This window comes from Physella acuta, unplaced genomic scaffold, assembly GCF_028476545.2.
Source record: "Physella acuta isolate Inbredline_101_S28 unplaced genomic scaffold, ASM2847654v3 ptg001474l, whole genome shotgun sequence".
NCBI lineage: Eukaryota > Metazoa > Mollusca > Gastropoda > Physidae > Physella > Physella acuta.
Window position 1 is genome coordinate 1 of NW_026732989.1, and position 21,423 is coordinate 21,423.

General features: G+C 36.0%; 2 protein-coding genes across 3 annotated transcripts; both read left to right on the forward strand.

Annotated features, from left to right (window-relative positions):
- The first annotated feature begins 6,114 nt into the window (after positions 1 to 6,114).
- LOC131928198 (serine/threonine-protein phosphatase 5) lies at positions 6,115 to 14,863 on the forward strand. Its single transcript, XM_059284139.1, has 14 exons — positions 6,115 to 6,257; positions 9,117 to 9,286; positions 9,483 to 9,554; positions 9,695 to 9,839; positions 10,528 to 10,649; positions 11,365 to 11,430; positions 11,595 to 11,693; positions 11,996 to 12,101; positions 12,187 to 12,247; positions 12,649 to 12,730; positions 12,854 to 12,941; positions 13,060 to 13,279; positions 13,465 to 13,546; positions 13,802 to 14,863. The coding sequence occupies exons 1-14, from the start codon at positions 6,125 to 6,127 to the stop codon at positions 13,856 to 13,858; spliced, it is 1,503 nt and encodes a 500-aa protein (XP_059140122.1). The 5' UTR covers positions 6,115 to 6,124; the 3' UTR covers positions 13,859 to 14,863.
- A 494-nt stretch (positions 14,864 to 15,357) lies between these two features.
- On the forward strand, positions 15,358 to 21,296 carry LOC131928200 (actin-binding Rho-activating protein). Of its 2 annotated transcripts, XM_059284145.1 has the most exons (3): positions 15,376 to 15,519; positions 19,846 to 20,148; positions 20,572 to 21,296. In XM_059284145.1, exons 2-3 carry the CDS (start codon positions 19,884 to 19,886, stop codon positions 20,763 to 20,765), a joined length of 459 nt encoding a protein of 152 aa, XP_059140128.1. In that variant the 5' UTR covers positions 15,376 to 15,519; positions 19,846 to 19,883; the 3' UTR covers positions 20,766 to 21,296. The 2 variants fall into 2 exon arrangements, with proteins under 2 accessions (XP_059140127.1, XP_059140128.1); XM_059284144.1 differs by lacking the exons at positions 19,846 to 20,148; positions 20,572 to 21,296 and adding an exon at positions 16,657 to 18,085 and having other exon boundaries at positions 15,358 to 15,519.
- Positions 21,297 to 21,423: the final 127 nt, after the last annotated feature.

Genomic DNA, 21,423 nt, shown 5'->3' on the forward strand with positions numbered 1-21,423 from the left:
GGGGTGAGTGGGGGGGGGGGTGGTTTTAATTTAGACTTTTTCCTCCCCGGAGAGGGGTGGGGGTACTTGAAATTTTCGGGGGCGGGGGTAGAATTTTCGGGGAGGGGGCGGACACTGGAAAAAGTATATAATTATATTTTGTTGAATGGGACGGTAGACATGCTTTTTTTTTGGGGGGGGGGGGGGTGGGTGGGTGGGGGGTGGGGGGGGGGTGGTGGTGTGTGTGGGGGGGGGTGGGGGTGAGTGGGGGGGTGGTTTTAATTTAGACTTTTTCCTCCCCGGAGAGGGGTGAGGGTACTTGAAAATTTCGGGGGCGGGTGTAGAATTTTCGGGGAGGGGGCGGACACTGGAAAAAGTATATAATTATATTTCGTTGAATGGGACGGTAGACATGTTTTTTTTGGGGGGGGGGTGGGGGTGGGGGGTGGGGGGTGGTGTGTGTGTAGGGGTGTGGGTGGGGGGGGGTGGTGTGTGGGGGGGGGTGGTGTGTGGGGGGGGGTGGGGGGTTGGGGGTGGTGTGGGTGGGGGTGTGGGTGGGGGTGGGGGTGGTGTGTGTGGGGGGGGGGGTGGTTTTTGTTTAGAGAAAAGAGGACAGCACTATCAACCTAGCGCCCGGTGTATCCTTCCTCAACGGGCCATTTTTCTCGTTAATACTAATAGTTTCGCTGTCTCTCTATCTATCTATCTATCTATCTATCTATCTATCTATCTATCTGTCTGACAAGAACGCTCTAGAGAAAACACAAGGAATTTAAAAACCTGCACAGTAATTCGAAAAACGAATATGACGTCGACACATTTAGCGTAGAGTAGAACATAATCTCAAACCAGAGAGTGCACACAGTAATGTAATGACGTCATTGAAACATTGAAAAAAAGGAAATGTTGTCTAATCTAAATGGTTTGCGTGAAGAGTTTCTTGCATACAATTCTTCGAGTAGGGGCGAAGCCCCACCCCCCGCGTAAGAACGTCTGAGCCCCCCCCCCCCCCTCCCCAACTCAAAAGAAATTTCCTCATCGATACTCTATAATAAAATTACCGCCTAATTAATGTGTCTAATCTAAAAAGTGGTTTTCTCGCAATTTCTTTAATGCCAGTGTTTCTTTCAGACTTTTTCCTCCCCGGAGAGGGGTGGGGGGGTACTTGAAATTTTCGGGGGCGGGGGTAGAATTTTCGGGGAGGGGGCGGACACTGGAAAAAGTATATAATTATATTTCGTTGAATGGGACGGTAGACATGTTTTTTTAGAGGGGGGGGGGGTGGGGGGGGGGGGGGGTAGGGGGGTGAGTGGGGGGGGGGTGGTTTTAATTTAGACTTTTTCCTCCCCGGAGAGTGGTGGGGGGTACTTGAAATTTTCGGGGGTGGGGGGTAGAATTTTTGGGGAGGGGGCGGACACTGGAAAAAGTATATAATTATATTTCGTTGAATGGGACGGTATACATGTTTTTTGGGGGGTGGGGGGTGTGGGGGGGGGGTGGTGTGGGGGGGTGGGGGGGGGTGAGTGGGGGGGGGTGGTTTTAATTTAGACTTTTTCCTCCCCGGAGAGTGGTGGGGGTACTTGAAATTTTCGGGGGGTGGGGGTAGAATTTTCGGGGAGGGGGCGGACACTGGAAAAAGTATATAATTATATTTCGTTGAATGGGACGGTATACATGTTTTTTGGGGGTGGGGGTGTGGGGGGGGGGGGTGGTGTGGGGGGTGGGGGGGTGGTGTGTGGGGGGGTGTGGGGTGGGTGGGGGGGGTGGGGGTGTGTGTGGGGGGGGGGGCTGGGGTGGTTTTAGTTTAGAGAAAAGAGACAGCACTATCAGCCTAGCGCCCGGTGTATCCTTCCTCAACGGGCCATTTTTCTCGTTAATACTAATAGTTTCGCTGTCTGTCTGTCTATCTGACAAGAACGCTCTGTCTGACAAGAACGCTCTAGAGAAAACACAAGCAATTTAAAAACATGCATAGTATTTCGAAAAACGAAGTATGACGTCGACACATTTAGCGCAGAGTAGAACATAATCTCAAACCAGCGAGTGCACACAGTCATATGACGTCATTGATTATCGCGTAAACATTGAATTAAAAAGGAAATGTTGTCTAATCTAAATGGTTTGCGTGAAGAGTTTCTTGCATACAATTCTTCGGGTAGGGGCGAAGCCCCACCCCCCGCGTAAGAACGTCTGAGCCCCCCCCCCCCTCCCCAACTCAAAAGAAATTTCCTCATCGATACTCTATAATAAAATTACCGCCTAATTAATGTGTCTAATCTAAAAAGTGGTTTTCTTGCAATGGGACGGTAGACATGTTTTTTTTTGGGGGGGTGGGGGGGGGGGTGTGGGGGGTGTGTGTGGGGGGTGGTGGTGTGGGGGGGGGGGGGTGGTGTGTGGGGGTGGGGGGGGTGGGGGTGGTGTGTGGGGGGGGTGGGTTGGTTTTCAGTGTTTCTTTCAGACTTTTTCCTCCCCGGAGAGGGGTGGGGGTACTTGAAATTTTTGGGGGCGGGGGTAGAATTTTCTGGGAGGGGGCGGACACTGGAAAAAGTATATAATTATATTTCGTTGAATGGGACGGTAGACATGTTTTTTTTGGGGGTGGGGGGTGGTGGAGGGGTGGGGGTGGGGGGTGGTGTGTGTGTGTGGGGGGGTGGTGTGGGGGGGTGGGGGGTGGTGTGTGGGGGGTGGGTTGGTTTCAGTGTTTCTTTCAGACTTTTTCCTCCCCGGAGAGGGGTGGGGGTACTTGAAATTTTCGGGGGCGGGGGTAGAATTTTCTGGGAGGGGGCGGACACTGGAAAAAGTATATAATTATATTTCGTTGAATGGGACGGTAGACATGTTTTTTTTTGGGGGGGGGGGTGGGGGTGGGGGGCGGTGTGTGGTGGGGGGTGGGGGTGGTGTGTGGGGGTGAGGGGTTGGGGTGGGGTTGGTGTGTGGTGGGGGGTGGGGGTGGTTTGTGGGGGTGGGGGTGTGGGGGTGGGGTGGGGGTGGTGTGTGGGGGGGTGGGTTGGTTTTAGTTTAGAGAAAAGAGACAGCACTATCAGCCTAGCGCCCGTTGTACCCTTCCTCAACGGGCCATTTATCTAGTATGTTTAAGATTTAGCTTATCATTAACTATGACTTTGACAATAAACTTCTAGAATATTGCCAATTTATTATTTAAAAATAAACTAGGGCCAAGAATCAAGATATTTTCTTAAACGGCTATGAAAATCCTTTTCATGTTACGATCTTGCGAGTTTTTTTTTCTAGACATGCATCACATAGATCTAAATGTCGCAAGTGTAAACGCGGTGCCAACAACTACAGCAAGTTTGCCAACAACAACTGTACCACAGATCAAAATGCCGAGTTGTATACACAGTAGCAAATTGTAAATAATAAATACACTGAGACTACAGTTGCCTACTTGGTGACAGAGCCGGCGTTAGGGGGTGGCAAACGGGGCGGTCGCCCCAGGCCCCGCGCTTGAAGGGGCCCCGCGCTTCAGCAACGCCATTGTTGCCTGAATTAGTTTGTAAACTTAAATAATCTTTGCTGAATAAAATTTAAAAAAAAACCCAACTAAATGGCCGAAATTGTTGGATGTTAAAACTGAGGCCACGGCTGATGTTAGTGAGTTATCCTCTACATGGACTGGGACAGACCGTTATTCTAAAGAAAGACATTAGTGTCACACATCGCTGGCACGGTCGACTCGCTATTGTCCTGAGGTGACTGGAGATGGCGGTCGCGAATTAGCCCCCGACCTGACATGGGAGGTAAAATCGGGAGAAACGTAAACAGATATCCCTATTGTTTGCGGACCGTTGAAGACGTTTTTTTTAGTGAGCAGGCGGGGGTGCCTGTAGTAAACAGTCAGTGACCTGATGATGGCTTGCAGAGGTGGGGGGGGGGGGGGGGGGGGGGGAGAGCGGATGGGGGCATGTCCCTTCCCGGGAAAAAAATAGCAAATTTTCGATTTGCACCCCCCTCAAACTTTCAAAATTTGCACCCCCCTCCTCAAACTTTCGATTTGCACCCCGCCGCTCAAGTTTTCGATTTGCACCCCGCTCAAGTTTTCGATTTGCACCCCCCCCCCCCTCAAACTTTCGATTTGCACCCCCTCAAGTTTTTCTCTATATATTTTGCTATTTTTTGCCTTGGTGTCACCCCCCCCCCCCCTAAATGGACCTTCTCTTGTGAGAACGCGGTCTTAATCTGTAATGTAATACGCGGACGCTCTATAAACACGCACCTTCTCTTGAATTGCTGCGGTCAGAGATCCAGTAACGTAGTACCCGAACTGATTTTTTTTAGGGTTTAGCATCCCATACATTTAAATGTACAGTCATCCTTCACCTCACCCCACCAACTGTCACCCCCCCCCCCCCAGTGTTCCACCTTACTGAGCGTCCGTGATTACATTTGAGAGTCATTTCATTTGGATATCTATAGCCGTAAACAGTGTTTTTCACGATTCGAGCTTATTCCGAAATCTATCAATGTTTTGCTATTTTCCCCGGCATCCACACACTTTGAATGCCACTGTTAACACTCGATAAATTGAGAAAATATTGATACTATCACCCGCCACTGTGGACCGATTTAACGTTGCTTCAAAGTGATTTCACAATTTTTCTCTACACCATGGCTACAAGAGACAGAGATAGATTTCGCAAGTATGAATCAGGTGCATCAAAAGCGAGGAAACGCAATTTAAGAGAAGAATTTGATAAAACACAAGCAGGCGCGTTGGACAAGTACATACACTATCCAAAGAAAGTTATTAAACAACAAAAACATTTCTCCAAACTGAAGTTGATCAAGAACTATTTGAGATCAACGATGTCCCAAGACAGACTCTGCGGTCTGTCAATTCTGTCAATAGAAAAAGACAGCCTCCAGTTTGGACTATGATGATATAATCATGGAATTTTCCTCACGAAAGGCAAGAAAAGTAGATCTTCGTTTGTGAACGTACTGGTAAGATTTTCATAAACATTAATGTAAAAAAATCAGGTTTGAAGCTGACGTTCATCGTCTCTTTAATGCGTGTCTCAAACTTATATCTGTTTCATTTTTTACTTTTCAAACAAAAAGCCTTAACAGAAACAAGCAACGTTTCAAAAGCACTTCTAAGTAAACAAATTATTTGTTAATCAGTGTCTTAATTTTAAAACTAATATACGACAATGATAAACAGCTTAAAAATATCACATATATCGTTATAAATATTAATTCGCGTTGAGAAGAAAAAAAAAACGCCTCACTGTACATGTTTTATTTAATTATACACCAATGAAAATAATATAAGGCCCCGCGCGGATGGTTGGCCATAGGCCCCGCGTACCCCTAGCGCCGGCTCTGCTTGGTGAACTGAAAAATGAAACAAACACCAGCAAACAAATGTACACTGTCTTAGTCAACAACAAAGCCATTACAAATTGTACTGATTAAATAATGGGCAACTATCATTAGAGTGATTAGACCGGAATTTACAGTTTCTTCAACGACTAGGCCTTTCTAAATCAATGTAGAATAAAAGGCATTGACCTCACACACATATACTTACGCAAATACTGATACAAATTTGAAGACAGAGGGTACCAGACCAGACACTGAGACAGGGTAGAACGAAATAGGAAAAATGGAAATGTGGATAGGACACGCTTAGAAGTGTTTCTTTCAGGCACCGTGTCATTCGCTTCACTCCCAGTGTTTCTTCCAGACTTTTTTCTCCGGGGAATCACTTGAAATTTTCGGAGGGGGGGGGGGCGGACACTGTTAAAAGTATATATTTTCTATATAAATTATATAAATTTCATTTCATTCGGGGGGGGGGGGGGGGGGAAGGGAGCAGTAGACTTTTTTTCGCCCCCCCCCCCCCCCCCGAAGAGATGCCTGGAAGAAACTTTGCTCCCTCCCTCACACATCACCGGTCCTCTCTACTTGAGCTGTTATTGAGTTAACATTAAATCTTTTCGTTTGTTCAAATACTGCAATGTTATTTTCTAAGTATTTTCCTTTAATTAAAACATGCAAATAACCAATGAATAATAAGTCCACATGTAAAACTATTGAAAATAATAAAATATCATATTTGCATATCCGGCAGTTGAAGTATTTTAGGTAGAGTTATTTACCCTGGTCCTAGAAACCAAGCATGGCGGATAGTATGGGGAATGAAAGTACAACAATGGAGAATAACGAGGAATTGAAGGATCCCTCTTCTATAACTGACGACGACAAGAAAAAGGCAGAGGAGGTCAAAGAACAAGCCAATACTTATTTCAAGAGTAATGATTTGTTCTCAAAATTTAAGAAAATACTAAATCTATACTATTTAAGTTTAAGAAATATAATAATATATTAGATCTATATTAAAATTATTATTACTAATACTAGTAATACTAGAATCTAGATTTAGAATTTAGATCTAGATCTAGATTCTAGATCAAGAGATCTATGTGTTTCTAGATCTAGATTGATCTAGCTAGCAGATCTAAATCTAGAATCTAGACACGATCTAGCTTAGGAATGGCTTAGATTCTAGATCTAGTAAATCTACTAACGGTAATCTATCGTTTTAGGTACGTAAAATCGCCCGCGACTAGTAATGTGAAAAACAGGTGACTCCTTACATTTAATAATTATTTCACATTTTGAGGAGGATTTATGTTTTGAAAAATACAAAAATGTTTCCTTGTTTCATTTATGTACCTGTTTTTAAACAAGTGAATAAAAACTTTTCAGTAATAAATGAACACCAGCGATGTTTCCAACAGATGCAACCATGCTCATTTACTATAGCAGCCATCTTGTTAAAGTTTTATTTTTATAGACTTATAGCGCAAGATTCAGGCGGAAGTCACTCTATTTTACAAATGGCTGCTGTTTATATAGCAAATCTTGCTTGCAGACACTGCTGTTTAAAGTTAATTACTGGCCTATAATGATATATTTAGCCATTGATTTAGGTTTATTATTCATTTATCTATAATATTTGACACAAACATATCACAATATACTATTTACAGCCTTGATAATGAGGTAACGTTTTCGTACATTAATAGCCGCGGGCGATTTTACGTACCCAAAACGATAGATTACCCTACTAACTTATCTAGTCTAGCTAGATTCTAAAATCTAGCTAGATTCTAGTAGCTTGTCTACACTTAAATTTAACTTTATCTAGATTTAGACTCTTTAGCTAGATTCTGATTTTTAGATCTCAGTCTATTGAACAATTGTATTATTAAGTTTCGCTGTTTGTGTATCTAGATCTAGATGTATCTATCTATCTGACAAGAACTCTATAGAGAAAACACAAGCAAATTAAAACATGCATAGTTAAACGAAAACGAAATATGACGTCACATTGGAGCATATAGTAGAAAATAGTATCAAGCCGGAGAGTGCACACAGTAATATGACGTCATTGATTCTCGAGTAAACATTGAATAAAAAGTCAATTTTGTCTAATCTAAGTGGTTTGCATGGAGAGTTTCTTTCATACAATTCTTCGGGTAGGGGCGTCTGAGCCCCCCTCCCCAACTCAAAATAAATATCTTCATCGATACTCTATAATAAAATTACCGCCTAATTCATGTGTCTAATCTAAAAAGTGGTTTTCTTGCAGTTTCTTTCATGCAATTCTTCGGGTAGTGGCTAAGCGCGTCACCAGTGTTTCTTTCAAACTTTTTCCTACCCGGAGGGGGATGGGGACTTATTCTAATCTAAAAAGTGTTTAGCGTGCACAGTTTTTTTCACGCACCTCTTTCCGTATGGGCGAAGCCCCGCCCAGGTTCTTCCTTTAGTGTGTATGATCTACAAATGCGACCAGTGTATCTTTCAGACTTTTCCCTCCCCGGCGAGGTGTGGGGGTAGTTGAATTTTTTGGGGGGCGGGGGTAGAATTTTCTGGGAGGGGGCGGACACTGGAAAAAGTATATAATTATATTTCGTTGAATGGGATGGTAGACATGTTTTGGGGTGGGGGGGGGGGGCACGACGACGTAGCCCCCTCCTCCCAAATAGAGTTGCCTGAAACAAACTCTAAATGCGACTTTTGTCATGAATGAGATTAGGTGCATGGTTTAGGGATATGCCTATGACTATATTTTGTATAAATTAAAGTACTAATTCTGGATAAAAATCCTTTTTCTATGTCATTTTTTGTTTCCGGTTAAATTGAATTTAGATGGTGATTTTGGTTTTAGTTTATAGAAAATAGACAGCACTATCAACCTAGCGCCCGTTGTATCCTTCCTCAACGGGCCATTTTTCTCATTGTATTAGTATAATAACCCTATTTTGAAGTTCTCTCTCTAAACTCTCATTAGTTAGTATTAGTCTACTTAGTTAATACTTATTATTACACTACACATTGCCATTACATTATACAACTCCACAACTTAATCTGGTCTAGCTAGATCTTCAATGTAGCACGACAAATTTGTTTTTGTCATTTTTATCTCTCAAAACGAGTTAGTTAAAGTGGTATTGGTAACTAATAGCTTTCCACTGATACCAAATTTAAAATTCTAGCTATATTAGGAGGAGGAATATTAATTTTTTTCTGTTTAAAATATGGGGTTTTATTTTGTTAAGAGGATTATATTAAGAACTAGTGATCACTGGATCTGTCCAATGATCATGGATGATAAGAAGAGGCAGCTGTTGTTTTATGATGCCAACTACTGATTGGGTTTCCAAAGAAAATATTTTTAGTCAAAGTGCTAGACTAATAGTATAAAAAAACTTAAATATTAACTTACAGTTTGCTTTTGTCCTCACTGATTTTTTTAAAAATCCAAAAATATCCAATATTTTTTTTTTAAATGAGACTGTATATTATGGTTTTAAAATATCAAGATGACTGATCACACAAAAAAAATTTAACACACTCATTTTTTAAGAGTAGTTGCAGCACGTAAGCCTGGTTCTGTCTCTGTCATTAACTTAGCAAAAAAGTACCTTAAGTAATTTATCTAAGTCTTAGTCTAATTTGAGTTATTATTTAATATTTATTTAGGATTCAATACATGACAAAGTACATGGAAACTGAAATGTTTTCATATCATTGTGGATGTGAGTTAAATATTAAAAAAAAAAAATTAATCTCCTAAAATCTGTATGTTGTTATATTTTACCCAGATGAAGATTATACAAAGGCAATTGAACAGTACACAGAAGCTATTAAACTCAACCCTTTTGTAGCAGCATACTTTGGTAACAGGAGCTTTGCTTATTTACGAACAGAGTGTTTCGGTTATGCACTGTCAGATGCATCTAAAGCTTTATCATTGGACAAAAATTACTTAAAGGTAGGATAAATTAAAGAAAAAAGAAATTTCAAATGTTTAAAATACAAATATTCACTTTGTATTCCTCTAAGACTTGAGTAATTTAATTTTCTCTATATAATAATATTGTCCAGATTGTCTATTCATTATATAAATTAATAATACAGTTTATATACTTAGCACATATTTAAAGAAAATTGTATGTTTTATTTCCTAGGCATATTACAGAAGAGCATCTGCTAATATGGCACTGGGAAAGTTCAAACTGGCTTTGAAAGATTTTGAAGCTGTAAGTTGGTGCTTTATTTAAAGGCTTATGTGTTTCAAAATTCAAGATTATAATTAAATTGGTAGACAATTAATGCTTTCATGTTTTTTACGTTAAAATATTTCACTAATATACAAAGCTTATCTCTTATCTAATTTTAGGTTACCAAAGTGCGCCCTAGCGACAAAGATGCCAAAAATAAATATGAAGAATGCAATAAAATTTGCAAGCGACTGGCATTTGAAAAAGCTATAGCTAGTGATGATGGAAAATGTTTGTCAGACACAATTGATATAGAGAGTTTAGGTGTGTACTATATATTGTAGGGATTTATAAGGTAGAAGCATTTTAAAATACTTAAATAATTATTGAATTCTTTGCTTCTGAAAATACAGCTTTTTGAACTAGTTCATTATCAATTTATTTTTAAAATATTTTGCGGAAAGAAATATCTGAGTCAGTTATATAGAACAAAAAGAGCTAAATTTATCCCCAAGATGTCTAGTTGTCTGCATGGGAGGGTTTGTACATAATCTGGTGCCAGCTATTGTCTCCACAGTTGAAATATGATGTTGAAATAATAGCAACTGTCTGTAAAGTATTTTGCTTAGAACTATAAATAGACAAAACAAGAAACTAGTATTAGATGTTGATTATTACAAACTCGAGTTATGGGGTGTTAGCTGTCGTATCTCTCAAACCTAGCATACAAGTGTCTGAGATGAAATGTTGAAATATCTAAATTTAATTTGATTATAAATTAGTAATTCAAAATTAATCTTTTTTAGGTTACTGAAAACAATGACATAGGGGAGGTAACGAGGTGGTAGATATTAGTATTTTAAGTTGGTGTATATATTTTAGTTTACGAATCTTATAGCCCAAAAAAATGTCAGTGTTTTAATTAAGATTTTTCTACGTTTTATTAGATGTTTTTTTTTTATGTGTAATGCTGTAGAGGAAATAATTGTCAAAAATGTTTTTTTTTTTTTAGCAATTGAGCCAAATTACGATGGTCCTCATTTAGTGGATGGAAAAGTGACCTTGGAGTTTATTGATAATCTTGTTGTTGCATATAAAGAGCAAAAGAAATTGCCGAAAAAATATGTGTGTCAGGTATTAACACCTATTTTGCATTGTTTAAAAATGTTCTTGAATATTTTTTAAAATAAGTTCTTTACATTATTTACTATTATTGTCAAACATTGACAAACTACAGTGTACTAATGGGTTGGCTATAGATAACATCACACTGTTTTAGCTTTTTTTTTTTTAAAGCCTTTTAAATAATCATTTCTAATTTTAATTTTTTTTCTAATAACTATTTTTTTTTTGTAGTGTATATTATGTTTAGACTTACAGTAGAGACCACTAAAAGTTAAAAATAAATCCAAACACACCAAAGGCAGACGTTTGTTAAGAAAATATTTCTGGACGTAATTTCTTAATTCATTTTGAGGGATAAAACTTAGCATAGCACCACATGATCTACTAACCTCAAAGTAACTACTAGATAATTTTCCATTTTCTTTGGTAAAGAGTGTGGTTTAATGTTCAGTTATAGTGTAGTCTACTCCAGGCTGCATCCATTAACAAATCAATGATAAGCTGAGTGAAATTAGTTTTGATAATTGTTGTTATAAAATTAATTTTATCAGTGCTCAATTAAGATTTTTAGTGATAATACTTTAAAAATCTCTAAAATATGTGCTTGTTCAAAAATTTTCTTTAAAAAAAAACTTTACATGTGTCTGAAAAGTCAGAACTACTCCCTCCTCATGTTTGTTATTTTAATCTACTGAAGACCAATTTGAATTTTGTTTTTTTCCAGATATTAATACAAGCAAAAAAGCTTTTTAGTGAACAGGATTCTCTTGTATATATTGAAGTTCCAGGGGTAAGAATACTCTGCTTTAAAATTAGTATTTTAAGAAGCTGTGCTCAAGGTAGTATTTCAATTGTTTTAATCAGTTATAATTTTAAATTTTGTAAAAAAAATTATATTTAGTCACATTCATTAATTTACAATAAAAATGTTGAAATTTGACTTTTTACTTTCAGAAATCAAAATTTACTATTTGTGGTGATATACATGGGCAATATTATGATCTACTAAACATCTTCCAGATGAATGGAAAACCATCAGAGGATAATCCATATGTATCCAAATCACTTTGTTTTGTATTTTACACTTAAAAAGAATCATAACACATATTGCTTGATAATATTTTAAAATAGTTATTAATTAATTTTATAATTAAAATGAAAATACAAAATTTTTGTTTGGTCACCTGAAATGAATTTATCTGGAAAGTTTGAATAGATTAAAGTGTCAAATTGAGTTGCAAGATTTGACCACAATCTTACCTTCAGACAGACAGCAATTTGACCTGGAAAAACCTTGTAATAAAAAGGTCTTAAATAATAAACAATTTAATCAAAATCAACCTTAACCTTTTTAGCTATTTAACGGGGACTTTGTTGATAGAGGATCTTTTTCTGTTGAATGCATCATGACTCTACTCAGCTACAAACTTCTTTACCCTAAACATTTTTTCATGGCAAGAGGTAATATTTCAATTGTAATTTGTTTAATGAATGTCTTTGTAGCAACATTTATGTCTGACAACAATTTTGTACTTTTTTTTTTTAGGTAACCATGAAAGCTTAACAATGAACCAAATGTACGGCTTTGAGGGAGAAGTCAAATCAAAGTATCCTTTGTATTAGAACATACATTATTCACCACCAAAAGTTAGTTTTCTTTCTTCAGTCTTTTGTAGCTGCAGCCATTAAATTATCGATCTATATTTTATACTGCTACTATCAGATAAACGTAATATTTTAAAAAATAACAGGAGCACATGCAGTAGAAGGTGGAGACTTCACATTTTGTAAAGCCTTGAAAAATTGTTGCCTGACTTCACATAGTTCAACTATTTCACATAGATTATGTTACCTTGTTTTAAAGTAAAACTATAATCATTATTCTAAATTGAAACAAACTTATAGCATTAATGAATTTATCAGTAGTTAACTTTCAGTTTTGGTTTCATTACATTTTAAAATCATTATTAATTTTAAACGCAAATTATTTACTTAACATGTAAAATAGATATTCATCACAGCTTTGTGAACTCTTTACAGAAGTATTTAACTGGTTACCACTAGCCCATTGTATAAATAAGAAAATATTAGTAAGTAGTGACCACATTTGGTTTAATTTTTCTCTCAATCTGTTCCTTTGTATCAGATTATCTTTGTTACACTAGTGATGATGTGATAAAAATGCTAATATAGATCATTATGTTTGTGTGTAGGTTATGCATGGTGGCCTGTTCTCCTCTGATGATGTCACACTGGATGATATTGCCAAAACATATCGTAACAAACAGCCCCCAGACAATGGTTGGTTTTAGTTTATGCTGGTTACCTTTGTTATACTTTTTTAACACTAATCAAATAAACAAAAGTACTCCTGTAAAATCACATCAATACTATAAGAGCTATTTCCTCCTTATTTTAGGTATAATGTGTGAATTGCTCTGGTCTGATCCACAACCTCAGTTAGGACGAGCACCCAGTAAAAGGGGAGTAGGAGTTCAATTTGGACCTGATATAACAAAGAAATTTTTAGAAAGAAACAAGTTAGATTATGTTGTTAGGAGCCATGAGGTTAAGAATGAAGGCTATGAAGAAATGCATGATGGTAAATGTATTACCGTCTTTTCTGCACCCAATTACTGGTAAGTCATTTAACAAGCTAAAACTTAACCTAATTATATACCTCTCTTGAGATACGCTAGTTCAGAGTTGAAACAAAAAACTCTTGGAATTTATTTTTTTTATCCTTTGAATAAATCATTTAATTTTAGGATATTTGTGTCAGAATAGTTAATAAATTTATTGATTGTATGTATGTATGTTTCAGTGATACAATGGGGAACAAAGGTGCTTTTATCAACATAACAGGGGACAATCTAACACCAAAGTTTACAACATATGAAGCTGTTGTAAGTTATATCTTTATTTACTAAGTACACTTATTTTTATTAATTACAAAGTGTTTCAGTTATAAAGATTACAAGTTAAAAACATCAAGCAGTCATTTAATATAACAGAAACTTGGACGTTTCATATTATATTTTTAAAATCTTGAAACTAACGTTAACCATTAGGCTCATGTGTGAATCCTTGAAGAACCCACATTAAATTAAGACAATTAAAAATAAAATACCTATCTAGATTTTATGATTGTTTTTTTTCAGCCACATCCGAATGTCAAACCAATGGCCTATGCAAATCCGTTTTTTGGATTATTTTAGTTTATACATGCTTTAGATGCTGTTTTCCATATGAATGAAAGATAATGTATTTTGGTTTGTGTGATTTAATCTAGTGTTTTTAATAAATCCGTTTTATTATAACATATTGTGGAAGTTTTGATTGAAAGGAAATAATTTGTGTATACATACTCATTTGTTGAAATAAATTGTAATTGATGTAAGGTTTTATTATTTTCTTATTTTGCTTTACAGTTATTACATGAGACAAGCTTTTGGCTGTTATTGTTAAATTAGGTATTACATAATCAGTGCAAAGTTGCACATTGTCCTGTCTAAAAAAGTAACTATGTTTAAATTTTGTGTTTTGACCACATTAAATTTTTTTTTTTCATTTCTAAAAGTTTACATATCTGTGTATTAAAATGCAAGGATTAGCATCAACACAAAGCATTTTGTTAAGTAATCATCTCTTGACAATTCTGAATACTGGGTGCGAGTGTGTTAGTCAAATACAGGCATTGTATACACAATCAAATAAATATAAATATCTTCTAATGCAGCTCTGGGTTAGTTTTAAATGTGGAAATGAAAGATATTGTAAAATTTGTTTACAAAATGTCAAATATTTTTAAATTTATTTAAAATGTAGAATCACCTTTTGTGAACATCTATAACAAATGAAATTTTATATGTTCACAAATATTAATAACACATTTTTTTTTTATAGGTTAAAAAATCGTACCTATTTTTTAAATCCCCAATAATATCAAAAGTTATTAATACAACCACTTATGAAATCTCAGTTCTGTTTTTAGTTACTATGTAATTAAATATTGATGACATTACTTTTTCTTAAGTATTAGACTGACATATTTTGGCTAGAGGTGATCTCAGGACAAATTTTGGCTGTGCTAATATCTAGCACTCTCTGCCCACTTCAGTTTTTTAAGTTAGCTTTATGAATGCATTAAGTATATCATGTCTGATCAAAACATTGCTCATTGTATCTTATAACCATTAACTATTAAATGATTGAAGATTTTTAATATTGTCTTTTTTATAACTATAAATCAAAATGCTTCTCTTTAAATACTTGGATCAATATTTGCTGTGGTTTCACTGGGTCACTATCCAGCAACTAGTGAAGGATCTTTAGCAGCAAGCAGAAAGTGTTTCACTAAACAACATGATATATTTTAGGAGCAAGACTTATTTCATGTTTAAAACACTAGGAAGTAAAATGAAATCCTTCCTGTTTTAGATACTCCAGTCCCAGTTGTTTTTTTTACGATAAAAAATTAAAAACATAGGGTCTATTGTTTACATTATATATTCAGTTTTCAAACCAGTAGACTTCATGGCATTTGTTAGAAGAGAAAATAAGAGAATACGTTTCTGCAGGCCAAACTGATTTTGTTGTTGGTATGTACAGCAATGCCCGTATTACATTAAATCACTAGACTAAAGCGAATTGTGTAGACAAGTAATTTATAAGGAATGCGTCATCAAATTTTAACCTTACTACGCTGTGACTAAAATGTCAGCGTATCTTTAACCTTGACATTGGCTACAGCTAGCGCCATACTAATCAAGAAAATGGCTCTCATTAAAATTAAAGCGAAAAGAAATCGGGAAAGACAGAGGGAGTATATGAACGTTAATTCGTTAGAAATTTTATTGGACGCTAAAATAAAAAAACGGTATGGTTTAAACTTAAAAAAGGGGTAGATCATTTTTTTTATACAATCAGTTGTGAATTAAACAAGAAAATATCTAGATCTAACTAAACTAGGTCTCTGTCTCTCTAGATGCAGTTTTATTAAGAAAGCAAGTCCTAAATCTATAAATGACAAGTAACGGGCCGACAAGCCTATTTAATTTATGGGCTAATTGATATAGCAAAATTACCCCCGTTTTAACACTCCTTATAGCCGGTATTATATTCGGCAAAACTAAAATAACGCTTTTAACTAAGTCGTTGGATCTTAGTTTTGCCATCTTTGCTATTTGCTATGAAAAAAATGTCGAACGTTTCCTCTAGATCTAGCAGATGTCACCACATTACATTTACACTAAGACTTAATATTTTTCATAAACACTTCAAGTCACGAGTACAGCTAGATTGTGACAAGGGTTGGAAGGTTGTTGAAAATGTCACGTCACAATTTTTTTTAAAGTTTAGCTGAGGGTAAAATAAGTATTGATAAGTTGTCTATCAGCAATGTTTCTTCCAGACAATTTTTCCTCGGGGGGGGGGGGGGGGGGGAACGACAACACTGGCTAAAGAATATATTTTCTACATAAAACACTAGCGTACATGTCCCGTGCGTTGCAGCAGTCGCAGAAGAAAGGATGACGCATTATTTTAAGATTATGTCATCAATTCGTTTCCAATTCTTTTATAAATTTAAACAAAGCAGACGCTATATTTCTTGGATCAAACTCAAAGTTGGGCTCCAAGTTATCCACACTACCACACAGAAGCCCTAGAGCGTGCTGTGCGAAAGTCTTGAGTGTAAAATAATCACCCTTCGTAAAGTTAGATAACCTGATTCGATTTAGTGAATGATTATAGTAGTGTAGCCCACCGTATCCAGGGTGTATCGCACTTTTTTTTTTATAACGAACGTAGGAGGGGTGGACTTGCATTGGTGCTTCCTCCTCCCCCAAGAGATGCCTGAAAGAAACTCTGGGTGTTAGGTTTATAGAATTCAGTTAGTATTTGGGTGGGTTTTTTTTTTTTTTTTTTTTTTTTTTTGAATAATTGGTGTTTTCATTAGTGATTTGTTCCTCTTTAACGAAATTTATTTTAAAAAATGATTGAATCCATGGAGCAGGTCTCAGCAGTGGTGTAGGGCGTGCATGAGCGAGACGTGTCTCCTGGATCAAGGTCAGAGTCATCAGAGCGTGGAGGACAACTTCAAGGAGACACTGGAGGCGGTCAAACAGAAGCGAATGGTGTTAGAGAATTACATGGGCCATGTCGAGAAATTGAACGCGTATTGCCATCTGGGTATGCTGCGTCAGCCATACCTAAAACACCAGAACTTCCTCCCTCCATGGCTTATTGGGGTTCTCGAGCACGAGATAAGTCTCCCTCTGGTGCCAACGTTCCCCTGCACAGAGGAAGCCCTTAGAGAAATACACTTGCACTTGTGTTTGGAACAACGGAATGAAGAACTTCTACAAGAATATATATCGGCTGCAAGCTGTGTAAGAAGGATTAGAATTGGTGTTGCGCGCACCTCAACAAAACGCAGAACGAAGTTGGAATCATGCCTAAAATTGCCAGTGCTCTTTGTAAAGGAGGAAACCAGTGATATGAGTAGTTTGACCGAGAGTAAACAGCTTTTATCCAAAGCGGAACATCAAAATGAGTCGACATCTAAGGAGAAGAATAGTGTGTCGAATTCAATTTTTTTAGATAACCCTTTGCAATGTATTGAACAACACTTAGAATGGGCCGAGGTTTTTAAGTGTACTGATGCCAGAGTCAGCGAGTGCCGAGATGAACGGGTTTTGATATCAGGCACTTTTTTAACTGAGGACGAAGGACCAGGGATCGTTAAACATTTGCCTTTCAAAATTATTATGTTTCCAGGGGAAAGAACTGGACCATTATCAATGAGAATGAAAGGTACATTCTTCAGGAGCTCAGTAAAATCAAGCTACGACTTACGTTGGAGATACGACGTGGATATTCCTACAGCTAATAACAACTAAAAACATACTGTTAGTTAAACTAAGGCGGATAGTTTATTACTGGATATTTACTAAGAATAATAATATCAAATGCAGCTTAGAGTTTGACATGATAAATACTTCATTTATTAAATTTTTGGTGTACGTATTAATACTACGAGTGCTAGGTCATTTTTAGTTTTTATGATAATTTTTTTCGTTGAACTTCCGAATGCTCTCTCAATTAAAAAAAAGCTTAATAAAATACATATACATAATACAAGTAGTAATTGTAGGTTTTTTCTTTTAGTAAATCAAGTTTTAGTCCTAAAAAATAAGTTTTTACCGCTAGTGTTTAAAAAATAGTGGAATGATAAAGGCTGCTTTAGCTTTCACCGTTAACGATTGATCTGGTTAGATCCATTCTCACATTCGTATTTTTGCTCCGGATAAAAGTAAATGAAATTTTGCTACCCAAGTTTTTAAAATCTACACTTCCCATACACTAGAGAGAGACTATATCAGTAGATATCTAATTCTGGATCTATAATCTAGTCACTAGAGACTAGATGTCTAGCTTACTGAGTAATAATGACTTTTATAATTAGTAACTAGTCACTTAGTAATATTAGTTACTACTTGAACTAGATCTAGATCTACTACTAGATCTATACTAGTACTACTATACTTAACTAATAACTATACTATATCTATAGGCACGAATTTACTGTTTACAACTTTATTATTAGTACTAGTAGATCTACTAGATCTAGTGTAGTACTAGTAGACTATAATTACTATTTATTAGTTACTAATAAATGAAAATAATTGAAAATATAAATAAATTAAAAATTAAAATCTATGGTGTTTCCACTGTTTTGTTAACCCCTTATTAAAAATTTAATATTATTAGGCCTATATATTATATATATGATGAAAAGATAAAGGGCCTGTTGAGGGAGAAATACAATGGTGATAGGTTGATCATGATAGTGTTGTCTTTTTCTCTAAACCATATCAAAATCACCACCTTAACTTCAAATTAACCGGAAATGAAAAATGTAGTTGAAAATGGATTTTTATCCAGACTCAGCATTTTAACTGGATTTAACCTTGGTCTACATTTAGTTACTGCACATTCATACTAAATATAGTCATACTCATACCCCTGGTCTAAACCTTGCACCTAAGCACAAACTTGACATGTCGCATTTAGAGTTTCTTTCGGGCAACTCTTTAAGTATTTATGCCCATATTCGTTATCCTACTTTTCAAGGAGATCCGTAGAGGAATTATATTCATATTTATTTTTATACACTGCAGGGGCATCTTTGAAGTTATTAAGCTTATATTCATCTGATATATTTAAAGGCACCCAGACAATAATTGTATGGGAGCATCCTCCATTGGGTTAGCCCCGGGCATCAACATAGCTCCCCAAAGAACTTCTACCGCCCGTATAACAAAATAGAATTTATATAGAAAATATACTTTTTCCAGTCTCTTCCCCCTCCCTGGAAAATTAAGTCCACCCCCCCCCCCTAAAGAAAATTTGAAGAGTCCTCCCCCCATCTAGGGAGAAAAAAGTCTGATAGAAACACTAGTTGCATTTGTCGATCGTACAGATTAAAGGTAGACCTTACTTTTATAATCTAGACCCATTTCCTACTTTTGGTCTTTTGGTAGCTAAACCTCAATCATACAGATAGTGTTTCTTTTTCTCTTGGGGGGGGGGGGGGCAGGCTGACACTGGTAAAAGTATATATTTTCTATATAAATTGAATTTTCGTTCCAGGGGGTTAGGAGGTAGGCGGCAGACAGTTTGTGGTGATGTTAGTGTCTTTATTATAAAGTCTCGATGATGTCATTTTTATTGTGTGTTTTATCTGTATTGGATTTTAATTCTATCTTTACTCTAGAATCAATGACATCATTTTATTGTGTGTACTTTTCAGGCTAATAACATTATTTTAATTAAAAAAAAATATTTTAAACTAAAAAATAAATTCAACTTAGTTGAACTACTTTCTTTTTCTTAATCACTGTTGCCCTACCAACTACATTATAAATAAAGCCTGATTCAACAGTAGAGACATTTTAATCAGTTTTAATTTAATGGATGGTGGTGGGCCTGCAGATTATGAGTATTTTTCTAGGCCAGCAGCTGTTTGTAAAGGTCTGGACTTTATCAATGATGTTTATCATCCAAGTGTCTGCACTGATTTCACATTCTAGTTGAACAGGCACACCTTGGTTGTAAAGAACAGCTTGCAGGAAGACCAGACTTATTTCTTAATAAATATTAAAATAATACTTAATATAATAATGATTTATATTATTTTTAGGTCAAAATAATTATAATTTAATTAATAAATGCCTGTAAATGGCATATGAAAATAAAAGTCACAAAGGAAATCTTGGAACAAAAATTTCCTTTTGGCAAAAACAAGCAGAAGAACATAAAGAAAAGCAATTGATCAACCCATTTTCTGAATGGCGTGGAGCTTCCCACAGAGCTACTTTACAAAAAGATGACCCAAACTATGGCAGACCAGTGGAGGGCTCATTAACAGAATACCGTGGTAAACAAGCTGGTCTTTACATTGGTGCTGAGATTGTGGAACTTTGTCATGTGATAGCAGACTTAGGTAATTGTTTACTCCAGTTTACAAGGATTGATTTAGATTTTCAAAATATTATAAATCCCCTCATCAGAAAAAGGCAATCTCAGCTTCTGTTATATTATGCAGCACCAGTAGTTTGGCTTACATGTCGTTTGTTACTAGCAATTTGTGCTAAATTTTGTTCATTTGTAAATTGCCTTGGTTTCTTCTTTACCCTGTAGTTGTAAAATCAAACCCCATTTATAAAATTACCTCTATGGCTTGGTCGAGTAGTGACATTTGAGTGATGTTAAACCTTAGGTATCCTTTCATTTGATGCTCATGTAAAGTATAGAATTCATTAAGACGATCTAACTTGATTACCTGATTCAGGTTTTTTAGGTTAATACATAAGTGTCTGATCATTTATATATTTGATTGAAGATGGATGGATAATTCTTCATACAGGTACGTTGAATTCTGATGGAAGCTACAGCATACAATTTGGAAAATTGTTTGAAGCCTACACAAAAATATCAAACAAGCTTGTAGGTATGCTTCTTAGGGCAAGAAAACAAGGTCTAGTCTTGTTTGAAGGAGAAATGCTTTACCAACGAAGGGATGATCATGTAGTAATTTATTGTTTGCATGTTCCCGATTAAAATATTGAAGGATCTTAATTTCTGTGTTGGTTGAAATAATATTACTTTTTTTTTTAACTTGTTGGATTTTTTTGTATGCTTTTATAATTGTAGATATTGTGCAATTACTTCACAAACCCATCAAGAAAATTCTGTTTACTACATGTACCTAGATATCTGTATTAACACAGAAACGTGATTTATATATTTTTTCAAAAGAAATTGTCACAATTTTTTTATTTCTTTAGAACACTTTATGTGAAAATGTATTTTTTAATAGATATTTTTAAGAAACTATTTAAATTTTGCTTTTATTTGATTTAAAAAAAACTTTCAGATAGTTTCCATTTTGTACATTTTTTGTTCAAAAATGATTGAATCTATAATTTTAAAAAGTGCAATATTAACATTTTTGAATGTGTGCCTTAATCAATGTAGTATTCCCTCCCTAAGTTTACTGGAAGTACACAGTGTACTCTATGAGTGGTTTTCTGTATACTTGAGTTTCATGTGACATGAATGGCAATAAACTTAAGTATGTTTTACCTCACACATGAATCTTTTACTTTAATACTTTTTAATGAGCCTTTGAGATATTTATATATATATAAAGGCCTATATAACTTGATGTGCTTTCACATGCATAACATATATAGATATGAGACTTGGACCTTACTGA

What these genes read in the sequence shown, in the direction of transcription:
- LOC131928198 (XM_059284139.1), top strand. Translation starts at nt 6,125, where the DNA reads ATGGCGGATAGTATGGGGAATGAAAGTACAACAATGGAGAATAACGAG. An exon ending in ACATTTTTTCATGGCAAGAG is followed by an intron (nt 12,102 to 12,186) that starts GTAATATTTCAA and finishes TTTTTTTTTTAG; the next exon opens with GTAACCATGAAAGCTTAACA. An exon ending in GTATAAATAAGAAAATATTA is followed by an intron (nt 12,731 to 12,853) that starts GTAAGTAGTGAC and finishes GTTTGTGTGTAG; the next exon opens with GTTATGCATGGTGGCCTGTT.
- LOC131928200 (XM_059284144.1), top strand. Translation starts at nt 15,416, where the DNA reads ATGGCTCTCATTAAAATTAAAGCGAAAAGAAATCGGGAAAGACAGAGG. An exon ending in GACGCTAAAATAAAAAAACG is followed by an intron (nt 15,520 to 16,656) that starts GTATGGTTTAAA and finishes TCCATGGAGCAG; the next exon opens with GTCTCAGCAGTGGTGTAGGG.